Here is a 16,406-nt window from a genome sequence, read left to right on the forward strand (position 1 = left end):
TGGGGAAATGGAAGAAATTCCAGGGATACGGCCACTTCTGAGGTCTGGTCTCAAATTTTTGGTGACCTTCTTAAAGGAAAGAGAGGGAATTGCTCCCATGCTTTGCCCCTGCTGAGCCTGAACCAGGCCTGAGCTCTCTGCTCTGTTTCCCACGTCATGCCCAACGCTGGTACAAGGCTCAGCTGCAGGTAGGGCTGCTCCGCCTGTGCCACGCGTTGAGGTATTTAGCAAAGTAGTCGTCAGACAGCAGCTTGTCAGCGCCAGAGCCTCTGTCCACGTGCACAAAGCAAATTCCTGCGGCAAATGTCTAAAAGCATTTTAAACGTCGTGCGATTTCAAAAGCCGCTTTTTACTACAGCCCTTTGCCGGGGCATCTCTCCTTCTTGCCATGGCTGGCGGCCGGCGCCCTGGCTGCGTCTGGCCCGGGCTATTTTCTCCTCGCTGCTCGTTCCCCAAAGCGGGCACAGGGCCTGGCCACCCCGCGCGCCCCTCGGGGGGGCCCCCGGAGCGGGGGCCTGCAGCTCCGCGGGGAGGAGGGGTCCGACGGCTGCGGGGGCAGCTCAAGGGGCTCATTGTGCCGGGGGGGGGGGGGGGGGTGCGCGGGGCCGGGGCCGGGCCTGGGCTGGGCTGGGGCGGTCCTGCCCCCCCCCCCGTCGGGGCCGGGAGCGGCGCGGCGGCGGAGGCCGGGGCAGCTCTCCCTCCCGCGGCAGCCATGGCAGAGGGCTCCGAGAAGGTGCCCATCGCCCGAGTGGGGCCCGACGACGTGGAGCAGTGCCTGCCGCCCGTGAGTGCCGCCGGCCCTCGGGCCGCCGCGGGCCGGGCCGGTCGGGTCGGGTCAGGACGGGAAGAGCCGGGCCGGGGTGGTGCAGGCCGGTTGGGACGGGCCGGGCCGGGCCGGATCGGGCTGGGCTGGTCGGATCAGGACGGGCAGAGCCGGGCCGGGCCGGTTCAGGACGTTTGGATCAGGACGGGACGGGTCCTGTGCGGAGGAGTCGGGTCGGGTCAGGGCGAGCCGGGCTGAGATAAGTCAGGTCGGGACAGGATCGGCCGGGCCGGGCCGGGCCGGGCTGGGCTGGGTGGCGCTGGGACGGTCGGGCCGGGCCGGGCCGGGCCGGGGAGGACGAGTCGGGTTGGGGGCTCGAACCGGCGGCGCGGGCGCGGGCCGGCTCGCAGCGTTGCCCCCCGCAGGCGTACACGGCGGCGGGGCCCCCCGGGCCGGGGCGGCTGCTGAAGGCGGGGGCGGCGGTGCTCATCGCCGGGGCCCTGCTGCTGCTGGCCGGGGCCATCGGCGCCTTCTACTTCTGGAAAGCGACGGAGCGGCAGGTGAGCGCGGCCGGGGCCGGGCCGGGCGCACGCGGACCTGGGAAGCATGTTGCCCCATCGAGCCACCGTTTCATGGGCTGCTCGAGCATAAGCAGAGTCTCAGTCTCTTCCCTGGACTCTGGAAACTTTTCTTGGGGGGGACGATAAAGAGTTCTTTAAGCAGGTCTTTTTATTTTTTTTCCATGTCTCCCATAAAAAAGAAAAAAAAGAGGAATCATCTTTATAGGCCTTATTTTAGAAGGTGCCTCCTGGAAGCACATGTATTAATGCAAGGCAAATGTATCTCTGAGAGCGCAGACAGACGCTACATTGATTTTTGCTCACAAATTCATAAAGAACTCAAAACCCCAACCACTCTCCAGGGATTCACATCCTGGGCAAACTCCAGGTGTCAGGACAAAAAAGCTTTGAAATACATAAATTCCTTTTTCACATCATCTGCATTCTTGGTCCAGATCCTACTTGGACACTTAAATATGTAATTCTATATTTAACCCATTAATAGGTATGATTATTTTGCTCTTTAGTGGTTTGTATGGCTGTGCGTACACATTTATGGTTAACAGCTGCAGAACACTGGTTAAACTTGTGAGAAGTTTCAATATTTACATTTTCTGGGATACCTGAAAAATCCTGTATGGACAGAACAAAACTGAGGAGCTGCAGCTCAAGAATCAAACTTCAGCCATGTTGTAAGCATTAGGCTATGTTTCTATCAGCTTCACTTTATGTTTACAAAAGATTTTGGTTTTTAAACAAGATTGTGCACATTTGAATTTAACTTGCTCGTAAGTGTAGTTAATATCACTGAATTTATTTTGGAACAAGCTGAACACGCTCTATAGTGTCTCCAGCCGCACTCCAGTTAACAGCAAGGAGAGCCTTGTGCAAATCACGGCAGAGGTTTCAGTGCGAAAAAAACACATGTGCGTGTAGGAATAACTCAGGTAATCACAAAGAAAGTACAAAGTTTTACACCAGAGAGATGAGACAAGATGCTGACTTCCAGGACGTGCTGCAAGAGCCCTCTGCATCTCTCGGCTTTTGGAAAGGGAGAGGGAGGTGAACCTGGGGCTGGGGGTGGGCTCGGCTCCCTCACCAGGGACAGCTTGGTGCATTCGTGGAGTACAGGGCAAGGTTCCCCTTTGTTGATTCCTCCAGTCATCCACGTTTCGTTTTGCAACATGAGTCATTTTCGTTGCCCCACATACCTTTTATAAAATTAGATGCATTTTCTACATCTTGCCAGGAGGTAAGTTGCTTTTTCCTGCACTGTAGGCTGTTCTCCCCTCTCAGAAAGCTAGTGATAATGCTTTTCCTCAAAAATCTCGTTTTTCATAACATCTTTTCATGATGTCAATGTAGTAAGTTGTCATTAAGCTTTGAAGTTGATCTCCAGGTAAAGACAGGGGGAAACCTCGGAGTTATTTTTCCAGGCTGCCTTCAGATTCAAGGAGCTATAATTGACTTGTAAATCATTAGGACGGGATTTTCTGCAACTATGAGATATTTAGGGTCATTTTTTAAATGGCAAAACTTTAAATTCTCCTGTAATTGGCAGGGCTAACAAACTCTTATCTCCAGCTCAGCCCCTAGCAGGGGAATGATGAAGCACCACATACATGGGACTCATTTGATGTACCACATTCAACGGGAGTCTTAGGTAGTGAAGAATATGGGACTGAATCTGTATAATTGAGGAACCATAAGTCTTTCACACCTTAGACTTTCCTGAGCAAAGCTGAGAGCAGAAGAAAGAATTTGTCTCTAGATGTTACTGTAAATTTTTCATTAAAATGCTGTAAGGCTTTGTTTAAGACCAAAAGTAAACTGCTTGTGTAGTACTTTTAACAGAACTGCACAAGAAAATTGGAAAAAACTCTCCATGGATCATGGTCATCCAGCAGTTACAGACCATGCTGTACTTTCCTCACTGAGAACAGGGTAAGAGCAAATACTCTGACAAAAAGAACACAAGAAGTCTGTATCCCATTTAAACAAAGTTCACTTTCATTACAACCTGGGAAGCATATTGGCATTCAAGAGGAACACATTTTCCAGCGACTCACCAGAACATACTAAGAAATAAATGGGGGTTGGCCTCCTTCAGAGTGGGGTGTTCACTCCCACTCTCCCAAAATACAACCTTGAAGGTTCTTTTGTCAGAGTTAACCTGGATGTGGAAGCATCTCACATTACTTTTGCGGAAGTAAAACTAAAGGAAAAATAATAACCGTGTGCAGCCCCTGAGATCAGAGGATCATAGGATAGATCAGGCTGGGAGGCACCTCAGGAGGACTCTAGTCCAACCTTCCGCTCAAAGCAAGGTCAGACCAGGTTTTTCAGGACTGCATCCAACCAGGTCTTGAAAACTTCCAAGAATGGTGACTGCACAACCTCTCTGGACAACCTGCTCCACTGCCAGACTGTCCCAATGGCGAGGTTGGTTATATTAGTGTGGTCTTTATTGGAGGATTATCAAGTACCTACAGAAATTTGAATAAAAGTTAGGAGCTGAATAGGGATATCGGAGTCAGATTGACATATCACCTGCTCTAAGAGGAAGGCAGTTACACAATTAAAGCGTGCTACTGCTCTTTTACTGGTTCCAGGTTTACAATGTTCACTATACTATGAGTATCAATGGAAAAGTACAAGATGGATCGATGGAAATAGATGCTGGAAACAACTTGGAGACGTTCAAAACGGGAAGCGGGAGCGAAGAGGCTGTTGAAGTTCATGATTTCCAGATTGTAAGTACAGCCAACCTGGTTTTTCATATAACACGCTTCAGTGCTGGACTCCATGGACACACTGCACTGTCACAGCTTATCTCCCCAGTTCTCTCTCAGGCTCCAGTCCCACAACTATCCACATAAACATCCATGCACTCCTAACTTTCTTTCATAGTGAGCCAAGTAGTTTCCTCCAAAACAAAATCTAAGTGCCTTCTGGGGATAGTTCATCCCAGGGACCACTCCAGGGAGCAGTATGGATTAGACTGCATGACCTTTGGCTCTGTGTAACACTGCACTTTTAAACCGTTGAATAGATCTGCAACACGTACCGTTGAGATCACGCTAGAGAAACATCCTGGAAGGCTGTGACACAGCCTTTACACTATTTCATATGATTTGAGCTGAAAAAACAACCCCCCCTTCCCAAAATGTCATCATTTTAGGAGCACAGGGTCAACACGTTAAGCCAAGTAGAGACTGAGGACCAACTGCTATGCAGCACGAGCACATCCTTGGTCTCTGCCAGGCAAAGTAGCGTAGAGCAGCTCGTGTCCTTGATCTCGAGGCAGAGACCAAGGACCCAGATCCTGCAATTAATGTTGTCAGGAGCAGAACACACAGCTTCAGAGGAGTTAAGAGAAAACCTTCTGTAAGCCAAAGCAGCACCTAAAATAAAGGGCACCATCAGCTGTTGGGAAGACTTGCCTTCTGGGGCAGCCACTCTCCCCATGTTGAATCTGTAGAGGAGAGGAAATTCAGCTTCTTGGCTTCTCCACAAGTACAAGCAAATTCACGCCTGGAGACCCAGGACCCCAAATTGCCTGACAGCTGCAGTTCAAGCCTTTATGAAATTCTCGCTAACATCACCATAGCAACGTTATTAGCAGCTGAATAACAGCACTAACAATGAGCTCTTATCGTTTGCCTTCCCTATTCCACATCTGCACAAAAGCATCAGTTCACTGGCGAGATGCTGAATGCCTCTTGCCTTGGTCTGTGCTGCTGGTGAGCACAGCCAGTAACCTGGCTAATGCCAGTTGCAGCTGGGTCAGAAACCAGCTCCTGAGACCTCGCAGAGCTGGTGCCTGCTTGTGGTTACAGAGCGCTGAGATCAGGCTCAGTGAGAGCAAAGCGATGCTGCCAGTCCGATTTTGAGCCAAGAATGAGCATAAACGAGAAGGAAAAAGATGAGATGTACTTTCGAAGGCCAAGTCTTTACATTAGCAGGTTGGGATTGACTGGCATGGATGAACACGGCTCAGATGACTGCCTGGTCAGTAAAGACTTGGATTTGGCAAGACTGGGTTGCTGCCGGCACTCTCAGTGAGTCATGAAGTCCCTGCATCCCCCTCCTTTGAGCTCGCATCCCCAGACAGGGTCCACATCTCCTGCTGGCTTAGAATTACAGTTGCTGCATTTTGGCAGGGGTCTGTGTCCAACCGTACAAGAGCTATATGACTAGATGTAGTTGCTCCAGTACCGTGCATGCCAAACCGCGCTAGATGGCAAAGGTACCCATGAGGTCTGCACAAGGCAGGTGGCGCAGGACGTACAGGAGACACATGCCCCTCTGGCCTGGCAGCTGGAGGCTAGGCAGAAGGTTCTGCACATGAAATGGTGCTAGATATTTAGGTGGCTGAATGGAGCTATGGAACCCTATGAAAGACATGCAAGTTTTGCTGTCTACAATCACTGTCTAAATTCATACTATAAAAAGAGAGCACTCTTTTACATGTACCCAAAAAGTCACAGCAGGAACACAGAAAATACAGGTGAGATTGCACTGTCTGAATGTAGGTGCACAGATGTGCCAGAGCACTCGAGACGCCTGCACAAGGATGGCAGATGTGACACAGGACTTGCAGGAGACCTGCACCCCTCTGGGGCAGCTGAGATACCCTCCAGGTTGCCTAAAACTGGACATCTATCATTTAGGCAACTGCTTCTCACCCTCGTAGTCCAGATGAAGAAAGTCTCAATGTACGTATAGATTCATGCACCAAAGTCCCAGTCATGAGCTTCCCCTTGCAGTCATAGGGATTTAAGTGTATAAATTGGACCAAGTTGCCCACATGCTTCTGAAAATCTGAATAAAAGTGCCAAGGGTACTGCACAGCCAGCTAACACAATTTTAAGGCTGCCTACATTTGGTGCTAAGTTACAGTTCAAATCATGTTAACTAATTCCTTAGCAGAGCTACTCCAAGTAGCTTAAAGCTGGCATGGAGACACATATATAAAACACCTCCCATTCTGCAGAAATAACTGAAAATGTCTAAGCCCATTTGTCCAAAATTAGAAAGCTAAAATTATGATAGAGGAATGTTTTATTGCATCTGTTTGTTTTTATATAAGATTCAACCTTCAATCTAAAAATTCAGTGGCAACTAACACAGCTTGAGTGCTTTATTTGAAGCAATTGGGAGATAGAGGGCTGCATGTAACCACAGGCTTTCTATTTTTGTAGGGCATAACTGGAATCCGTTTTGCTGAAGGAGAAAAGTGTTACATCAAAGCTCAACCAAAAGCTCACGTCCCTGAAGTTGATGCTATGACTAAAGAGAGCCTCTCATCTGATCTGGTAAGGGGTAATCAAAAAAAACCCCACACATCTTTATTTAAAGTGGGATTTTAAAGGTTATTTAAATACAAATAAAATGATAGACGAAAACCACTGAACAAGCCAGCTGTAGATGTTTGAGAGTTCATGGACTAATTCTAAGGGGTTTCCAAAAGGTAGGAAAAGCAAAACTGGTGTCAGTAGGTATATTTTATTACAGTGTTCAGGGCAGAGTGGAAGTCTGTAGATGAGGGACTAGGGGGAAGCTGTATACCAACCTCTTGTTGATCATTAGGAGCTGTGGGGATAAGAGCATCCAGCTGAGATCGGGCTGGGCATCAGGCTGTAAAGGGAGAGCACGGAGGGAATGGCTGCTCCAGTCCATCCACTCAGAAGAATGCCAGTGATGGGGTCCCAACACATTTGTATCAAAACTCTTGAGCAGAAGCAGGGACTACCCTCCCCCCCCACCCCCCCCAAGTCCTCTGAAATAGAAAGTAAAGGAGAGGCATGGAAAATATTGGAAAGATTCAGCTAACTCAGAAGAAATAACATTAAAAAAGCCTCAGTCTTCACCTTCTTGCATCAGACTTCATTTTAGGGCATCATGTTAACTTGAAATTTCATGAAAGCTGCATCATGAACTTGTGCCCTGCAGCTGTAATTCTCAGCCAGACCTCGCCAAAAACTATCTCTATCTCACATTTGCAGAAAGCCTGTCATAGTAGGTGTGCAAAGCCTGAGTTTCCCAAAGATCGGTCCCCTAAACCCACCACTCACGCGGGAGCAGTGCCAGTGGCTTCAGCACAGTTGAACACTTTGCAGTGCAGAGCCTGGCATAGGGCTCCAGCTGTCAAGAGGAGAATACAGCAGACAGATCTACACCTCCTTTCTCGGGCTTTGCTCCAAAATAAAAGCTGGAAAACATTTACCTGGAAGAGAGGCACAGTTGAGGCAAAAGTAGAAAAAAAAATCATGCCTGTGTTCTTGGAGCTCACAGTAGGGGATTAAATTGTTTTCTTGTGATAAAAAAGATCATCTTTCCTCCTGGGTAGTCTGAACTGACAAGTGTGAGCCAAATTTTGCCATCTCGCGATGACTGTAGGAGTTTGGGAACAACATGGACAAACTGCAGCTACGCAGGGGTCACGGTGGCCCTGGACTCCCCTTGTACACGTTGCTCCCTTGGGCAATGGGAGAAGATTTAACTCTGGGCCGAGCGCTGCACAGCCGACTTCCCACTAGCTCAGGAGCCAGGGATGCTCCCACCTGCCAGCGCACCGCCTCTGCCCTTTGGCATTTCTAACGCAGCTCTGCCCAGCCCGACATAACTAACCCAGCTATCATGGTCCTGCCGACCTCACCGCAGTCCCCAGCATCGCAGCTGGCGAGTGGGACAGGAACGTGACTTTGGTATAAGCACAGGCGCTCGCAGCTGATGCCGCCAGTGCTCCGATTCTGCGGCAGTGGCCTTACCCGATAAGAGAAGCAGAAGTTATTATTATTTTAAAATAAAGAGCATGGTTAGCAGCACAGCTCCAGAGCAGGCTTTGCCATGACAGCAATTTTAATACAGATTGATAAATCCTCTGACTTCACAGCAGTGACAGAAAAGTTTAAATATCCTGTATGGGTATCCAGACGCACAAATTCCTCTAGGTTTGTACCGAAGGCAGTCCCAGTTAATCCAGCTTTAAAGAGTATTTGGGTCCTTTGAGTCAAATACGATAGCAGTCACATCACTTCTATGCATACTCCTAGCTATAAGAATTTGTGCAGTCCTGCCATGTTGTCCCAGTGCAATCCCAGGCTTAGGGAGACCTCTGCAATGTATGGTATGTGCCACCCCAGCTCACCCTGGGCTTAGTAAGCTTGAGGGGCTACAGCTCTCAGATTGGAAAGGCAGAGCAGGAACAGAAACTACTGTTGTTGCCATGGGGTCACGGCCGAGCTACAGGGCCAAGAGACTTTTGCAGCCTAACACAAAGGAACTCGCTGCTCGGCCCCTGCTCAACACCGCCAGCAGCACCTTGCAGTGACGCACCTAAGTGACATGACAAGGGAGAAGCTCACTGACCTCCTTCGGTGTCATCCTCTCAGTACTCTTGCTGCATCTCTCTGCAATGTGTGTTGTGATTACTAAACATCCTTTAACAAAAAAACAAAACAAAACCTCTAACTCCAATCAGCAAAGCAGCAGGAGCCCGTTGCCAAGCCTGCTGAAGTTGGTGGCATTTTCCCCTGTGACAGCAATGGGTTCTTGCCCAAATTCCAGGCAGAGTCCCAGAGCTCTTGTACTTAACCTCATTTTTCAGGACATCTAGACATCTTGACTTAATTAGCATTATTGCCTAGGCTCGGTGTTTCAAGTTTTTATCATCTTCTAGTAAGAATAAAGTTGCAATCCTGAAGATGTTATCTTAAAACAGTCGAAAGTTGTTTCTAATCTTCTACCTGGTTACAGTAAACATTTCCTCTCGTTTTCTGTGTATTTTCACTTAAGATGCATCACTTACAAGTGCTACAATAAACTGTATGCATCAAAGACAAAACAGGCAGTACAATTTAATGCTACTGTTGGAACATTAACCTCTCTGTTGCTTGACTTTTCTGATTAAATGTACAGCTGGAATGGCAAAGTCGTCTTTATTTTTCTAGTTACAGAAAGTTCTCTGTAATACATATGTATTTATGAGAAAATGTGTATACTATTCTCTTACAATACATATTTAATCATGACCAACCTTGCCTGTAAAATGGTTGATTAAAATAGTTTATAGATAGCCAAAGGTCTGTCTGCTCAGAAGTTAGGATGATTTAAAACCAGAAACAAAGGATATTTATTTTTGAAGACTAGTTTCAGTTATTTCTCATGCTGATAAAAGCTTAAGTGGAAGAACATTAATAAAGTGCAGTTCTCACTAGACAGATTGGATAGTGAACTTAAATGACTTAAGGCCCTTAAAGAAATCAATAAACACATTAAAGAAACTACAACCTGACAGAATAAATTGATCTAGTCTGTTATTAACAAATCTTGATGACTTTTTTGGAAGCAATTTAGAATTTTAACTTTGGTCTTCATGATTCACCTGTTGGAGTTTTTCTAGTATTTCACTGATGCTTAAGAATAGTTACACATTTTATGTAAAATAATACTTTGAACTAACAACTTTAAAGAATCAGTCACTGGCATTTTTCCCACATTACTTTGAAGAGATGAACCAAAACCCTGCAGGGTACACTTCAAAAACAAAGGCTCCTTTAACTTGCACTGCAAGCTTTTGGTCAGTTGAATTGCTTTTACTGAACAAGACCTTTAATCAGACAATCATGTTGACTTAAAACTTGAAGCTATAGTTCTCAAACTATAACCTTCTCTAAAACCTGTGAACAAGATATAAATATGTTCACAATAGAAAAATATCTTAGGAGTACATGAAATGAAAACAGAAAAGGACAAAAGGTTCAAGTCTTGTTTTTTTAGCTAGTGTTTTCCATTGCAGTTTGGCTGAAGACAGCAAATTGTCATGGTTTCCATCAGCTGAGATTCTAGCGCTCTGGGCTGGACGAGCTCTGTCACCTTGTCCGGTCCCTACAACCACAGGCAGTAGCAGTCTTGGTAAATCAGGCGAAAGGCTTCCAAAAGAAACCCTGGTGAAATCTCAGCGCCAACAAAGCTGACAGTAGTTTTGCTGTTCATTTCAGAGGTGGGAGCAGTCACCCAAGACTTGCCTCACTACAAGCAGTTCACATACGAGAAATAAAGCATGCTTGGTATTAGCTGCAGCTGATGATTATAGAGTTTGAGGCTCACTAAGAGCAAGCAGGCGCATGACTGTTCACTGAACTAGCAAAGGATTTATGTTCTTCCATTTGCAGGAAGATGAAATCATGCCTGTTAAATTTGATGAAAACTCCCTTATCTGGGTGGCTGCAGATGAGCCTATCAAGGATAACAGTTTCCTAAGCCCCAAAATTTTAGAGCTTTGTGGAGATCTTCCAATTTTCTGGCTTCGACCAACGTATCCCAAAGGTAAGACATCCGGTATTTGAGAAGTATATTATCCCTCCCTTCACCTAACCACCACCCGCAAATAAGGTTTGCCCCTAAGATCTGCACATCTTGGAAAGCAGTATCCTTTTCCCTCTTGCCCAGCCCCTCTTCCAAAGCCCTTGTGGGTTGGTGCCACAATTGCAGGCTGGAACTCAGCTCACATGTAGCTAGACATTTGGTCTTCGATATCTGCACTCTCTCAGATGATCTATACCGCCCACATAGGTGACTTACCATGGGATGAATCATTCCCGAAGGTCAGCAGGGACAAGACAATAGCTTAAACTAGTCCCTTAAATTTTTAGGCAGCTGACATCAGCTAGCAGGAATCCCACACCTGGCCAAGAGCTGGAGAACAGCAAGCTCCAGAACTGGGACCACAGCTGTCATGTTTCCCACCCTGCTCCTCCAGAGGGTTTTCAGTGGAGTGGAAGGATGAGATGCTTTAGCTATAGGCAACCAGGAGATGAAGTTCATGAGGTCCTGGAGGCAGCCCTGGGACAGAAGCATCGCCGTCATCCAGAGCCAAGTTCGTGAAGGTGCTCATTGGAGTTACCACGAAGATGGCAACTTATCCAGGTGACTTCCAGGCCTGGAAGGAGATAAGAGGGCTTGAGGAGATTTACTGCTTCTTGGTCCAGTTAACATTAAAACATTCAGGAAAAAAAAAAGCTGGCATCGTTAGAGCACCTGGGGAAGCAAACGGCCAATATTTTACAGCTTTTCCATGATCTTGCACATCCCTTTGGGCAAAAGAGCACCGTCAAAGCAGTCCAGAAGCTGTTTCCACAAGGTTCCCCAGCTGTCTGCTTCGGAGCAGGGCACTAGTCTGTCACAACTGCTCTTTAAAACATGAGATGCATATGACTGCTCTTGCTAGCGCTGGCAACTGCTGTTGAGTTAACATCATTGACCATGTGGTGAGTCAAAAAGCACCTCCTCACATTTGCCTTCCAAGTCTGTCCTGTTTCAAGGGGAGAAGGAGGAAAAAAGGTAGTCATACACCTCTTTGGAATGATATTGGGCTACGTATAAAATACAGAAAGGCAAGCAGCTCCCATTGGAATGCCTGTCAAGTTTTTCACTTTTTTTTTTTTTTTTTTTAATAAAATGTTAGACAATCTTTGAATACATACAGGGGCATGTTCAAACTATGATGATTTTCCGGTGATTATTTCTTCAGATAACCAAAGGGAAAGGAGAGAAATCAAGAGGAAAATACGCCAGTCAGAATCAAACTTTGATGGGGAGGAAATGGAAGCTGCTACTGAAGAAGTAAATACCAGGTCTCCCACCACGCAACAGATGCAAGAGCTTGATCACCAATCTAATGAAACCAGGCCAATGGGACAAGAAACTGATCAAACACTTAATCCAGACAATCCATATAATGTAAGTATTTGCACTGTAACTCTTTCAGAGCGCAAGACTGTTGTAGACAGCTAATACTGAAGTTTTTTTTTTTTAATTTGCATTTTTGCTCTTTTAGCTTTCTTCCAAAAGTACCAACTTGTGAAGCACCTCTACTTCTAAGACATTCAAAAACAAGTTTATCCCCAGTCTCCTCTCTGTCCCTCACCCTGAGTTTTTATTAGGCCTCAGTCTGAAACAAGAATATGCACTGGGGGTGGCAAGTTTAGGACAACTTGATAAAAAGTTGCTGTAAGGGCTCCATACAGAAGTACTAGAGACATTTTACAGATACATAGTCGGAAAATAAACAGTTTGTCCTGATCATACAGCTGAACCTGATCTTTTACTGACAAGACGAGTCTAGTAGTTAGAAACATATTATACACTCAAATGTAAATTAGTATTAGGAGTGACAACTACCGAGAAAAAGTGGTAGGTAGTGTCTGTTTTCAGAGATCAGGATTAGGCCAAATAAATCTGTTCTCCGAGCCGTAGCTATCAGGGTAAAAGACCTTCTGACAAGCAATTCACAGAGCAGAAGCTGTTTAGAAACCAGTAGCAGGGGCAGGGGTGACTATCACAAAATTTGTCCTTACTTTGACATGAAGCAGTCCACAGAAAGAGCAGAGGAGCTCCCCTGCCTTCCAACACCTTTGCAGGGCTGCAGAAAACTAACTGTACAATAAGCAACTTCCAGTCTACTGCACCAATGCCAGATGATTTACATCCACCACTCAGTGCTGCAGGAATAAGGCATTTTAATAGAACATTGTCACAAGATAAATGGCTCCTGCTTTGGAAATAAGTCCCAGCTTTGACTTGACATTTATGCAACAGCAGGAGATCATTATCCTGTGACAGCATTCTACTGAGTTGACATCCCTTAATTAAACTTAAATTAAGCACTCCAAATAAAGTGGATCTAAATTGACTTTCTCATGAGCTCAGTAAAATAGCAGCAGCACTGGGATTGAACTTCACATCTATTACCTTTAAGCCCACAGGGTCCAAGCCACCTTTTTCCTCTGGAGAGCAGCAGTAGCTGCTGCAGGTCCATTTGTCCAGCCAGAAGGCTCCTGCGGAAAATCAAGAACTTTGAGTCAGATACGCTCCCTAGACTTCCTTTAGGCTGCAGAGTAGGATTCACTTCCATTAACTTCCGTTATTGCATAGATGTCCATATCTGAGCTTTCTTAAAGGCTGATTCATTCAATTTAAAAGTACATTAAATTATATTGCAGGCCCTTCCTTCAGGATGAAATCAGTCATCCCTAGAACTACTTGTTTCTCTTCACCTACTACAAAGGAAGTCCAGACAGTGAGCTCGGATGTTCGCACTGCCAGTATCCGAGTTCAAGGAAGATGAATTCCACCCCAAGCAAAATGACACCCTCCCTATCAGCACTGTCAGTGGCTTGCTAGAGGCCTGAACTAAGCAATTGTCACTAGCATCCTCTAAACACTTGAAAAATAAACTGCACCCCCCTGCGCCTCGCATTTTCAATGCGCTGCTAGTTCTCTGAATGAAAAATACCCAGGAAAGAGCTAGATATTACTCTGACATTTGCTCTTTGCTGCTGCTATTCCTGAAATAGCACCAACGGAAAAAAGAACAAATTGGTTTCAAAAAGCAGAATATTCATTTTTTACCCACAGAATAGTAAAAGAATTTTGAAGGAATAGGGCAGTAGTAGGAGCCTTCCTTTATGTATTCTCTAAATGCTTTGCTCTATACGCAGCTCCTTACTGTCTAATGCAGAATAGCCAGAACGATCACTGTCTGCAATGCACCTAAGTGTGTGTGGGGGAGGGTGGGAAGGAAGGGAGGGAGGAAGGAGAAAAGGTAACTGAAGGACAAGGGCAAAATATTTTCAGTTTCAGAAAAATGCAGGGTAAGAGCTTACAGAATAGTTAGCCGGGAACACAGTAAAAGCATTAAAAATACTTTTTTTTTTTTTTTAAAAAAGAAAGATTAAAAATACAGTGTAAGCTCCAACACAGCCATCTGCATAAAAGCCCCAGATACCTGTCTTTGTTTTTTCCATCACTAATATCTGTATCTTGGAGTTTACTGCTGCTGGATCTTTTGCAAGGCAGGGAGAGAAGAAGAATCAAGAAATAAGTTAGAGCTCCCTGATGTTTCTTTCTGTTGTACATAGGTGATTCCAGCAGTTCCACATGTCTACCAAACGGAGCAAGTTGAATAGGACCAGAATTCATTTATTTATACCCTTTGCAGTGTTAACAGGAGCACAGGTATATTCTACATTTTCAAAGAACACAGGGATAACAGTTAATATTTTTACATTTCAGCAACTGGAAGGTGAAGGGATGGCTTTTGACCCCATGCTGGACCATCTAGGCGTGTGCTGCATTGAATGCCGACGAAGCTACACGCAATGCCAGAGAATCTGCGAGCCTCTCATGGGCTACTACCCTTGGCCCTACAACTACCAAGGCTGTCGCACCGCCTGCCGAATCATTATGCCGTGCAGCTGGTGGGTTGCTCGTATCATGGGTGTTGTGTGAGAAAAAGCACGCTGATGCGTGACAAAATAAGCAGGAGTACAATGACGACAAACTGATAAGGGACCTACAACCAAAGCAGCATTACCAATCCTGGATTTTAAACCAGTGTGTGTTAATGTACCAAAAGTGAGGTCAGTTATTCCAACTGTAAATAAAATCTTAAATTAGCTTTACAAAAGACAAGTGTACACTAGAACTTACTGAATGCAAGAAGTAAGATGTCCCAAAACAGGTGATACTAACTTTGCTGACAAACTGGTTTAGCAGTCTAGAAGCTTGCTCGTAAACCCAAATTCAGTCTTTCATAACAAAACCCTCTCTGACATAGATGTGAAAATTTACGTCCAACTAGGCAACTAGCTAAACTTCTATACTTGGGAGCACCTTTCATCCATGTAGCTTACTTAAATAAATCACAAGTTAAGTTGCTCCCTGTTGTTACTCATACAGTTGCCAAGTCATTATGAATGGTTATAAACCAATTACAGCATACCTTTCCCACAAAGCTGCTCCAGGGGACAGGAGAAAGTGCACATTGTGTTAGAAGCAAAAATAAATGGCACAAAGAGGGGGCTGTGGAGCAGAATGTGCGTGGCCACAGAAGCAAAACGCTTTGCACGTCTGAACAAAGTCACCCCAGCATCAAGAATTTTGTATCCATGATACCACTGTCGTGTCTAACAAGTATCTGCTATCCAGCCAATATGGCAAGAGTATTTACATGCAGTTGTAGACCAAAAAGCTTCAAGACACTTCAGAATCTACAACAGCCAATGTATTTATAAATCCTTGAACTAGACACTTCTGACACAAGATTACAACCCCTCTTTATTCCACATGGATAGCAGTCATTCATGCTAGCTCCATTAGTCTGAAGTTAACCTCAGTTCTCCACATGAGAAACTGCTCACCACTAAGAAAAAAGGTTCTAACCTCACCCCTGTTGCTTAGGCAAACTCTGCAATTACTGGAACTGATCCTGTTAAGTGTTAATTCTACAGAAGGTGCTGAGCTGAAACACTCATGAAGGTGGAAAACTTAGGACTTCTAGTCTCGGAAAACAAAAATAAAGGTATTATACTGCCTTCTTCCATACCATACATCTTGAACTGTACTGTTATATTGCTGGAGCCATTTACATGAACTTCATAAGCAAAGTGGCCTAATTTTTCCCCAAAGTTAACTTTTTGGAGCATTTGTTTTTGTGACTAAACAGCTCTTGAGATGTTGCAAGCCTAGTAATGTTATTAACACTGCGTGACACACACGGAAGAGGAATTAATTTGACATAATCGTGCTTTTAAAAAAAGCCTTATATGGAATGCTAAACAGCATGTCTAAGAAGCAACGTGTTAAATGAGAATAGGATGAGCATAGAATTTGGTATTTTGTTCTATCATGATCACCTTTAATATAAGCTTCACCTTCACCTAGTCTGAAGAACAGACTTGCTTTGAAAGATTTAAATTGAAAACTTCTTAAAGTGGGATTTCAAGGCCTGTTAAATTTAAGTTTTTGCTTTTTAAAATCAGTTATTTGTTTTAGAAGCACATCATTCATATTCTTAGAAAAGTCAGATTTCTTTTTTTACTGCAGATTAAACAAATACATTAAAAAATTGCAATTGCTCTCTGTGCTTTTTTAAACATAGTAAGTGTAGCAGTACCTTTAAGTACATGTTCAAGAACTGTCTGGAGAGGAAAACAAGGAGATTAGTACATGAAACACTCAAGGTGAAGGGAAGAGTGTGAGTGTGTGTAATGAACTAAACTGACACTGTTTTTCAC

The 16,406-nt window shown here is 45.1% G+C and overlaps 1 protein-coding gene across 2 annotated transcripts; it reads left to right on the top strand.

Annotated features, from left to right (window-relative positions):
- Positions 1-656: 656 nt before the first annotated feature.
- On the top strand, positions 657-16,243 carry CNMD (chondromodulin). 2 transcript variants are annotated; one of them, XM_026099174.2, is made up of 7 exons: positions 657-784; positions 1,189-1,323; positions 3,936-4,076; positions 6,528-6,641; positions 10,503-10,656; positions 11,861-12,069; positions 14,404-16,243. In XM_026099174.2, the coding sequence occupies exons 1-7, from the start codon at positions 713-715 to the stop codon at positions 14,617-14,619; spliced, it is 1,041 nt and encodes a 346-aa protein (XP_025954959.1). In that variant the 5' UTR covers positions 657-712; the 3' UTR covers positions 14,620-16,243. The 2 variants fall into 2 exon arrangements, with proteins under 2 accessions (XP_025954959.1, XP_025954960.1); XM_026099175.2 differs by lacking the exon at positions 1,189-1,323.
- Positions 16,244-16,406: the final 163 nt, after the last annotated feature.

The sequence above is a fragment of the Dromaius novaehollandiae genome, chromosome 1, assembly GCF_036370855.1.
Source record: "Dromaius novaehollandiae isolate bDroNov1 chromosome 1, bDroNov1.hap1, whole genome shotgun sequence".
NCBI lineage: Eukaryota > Metazoa > Chordata > Aves > Casuariiformes > Dromaiidae > Dromaius > Dromaius novaehollandiae.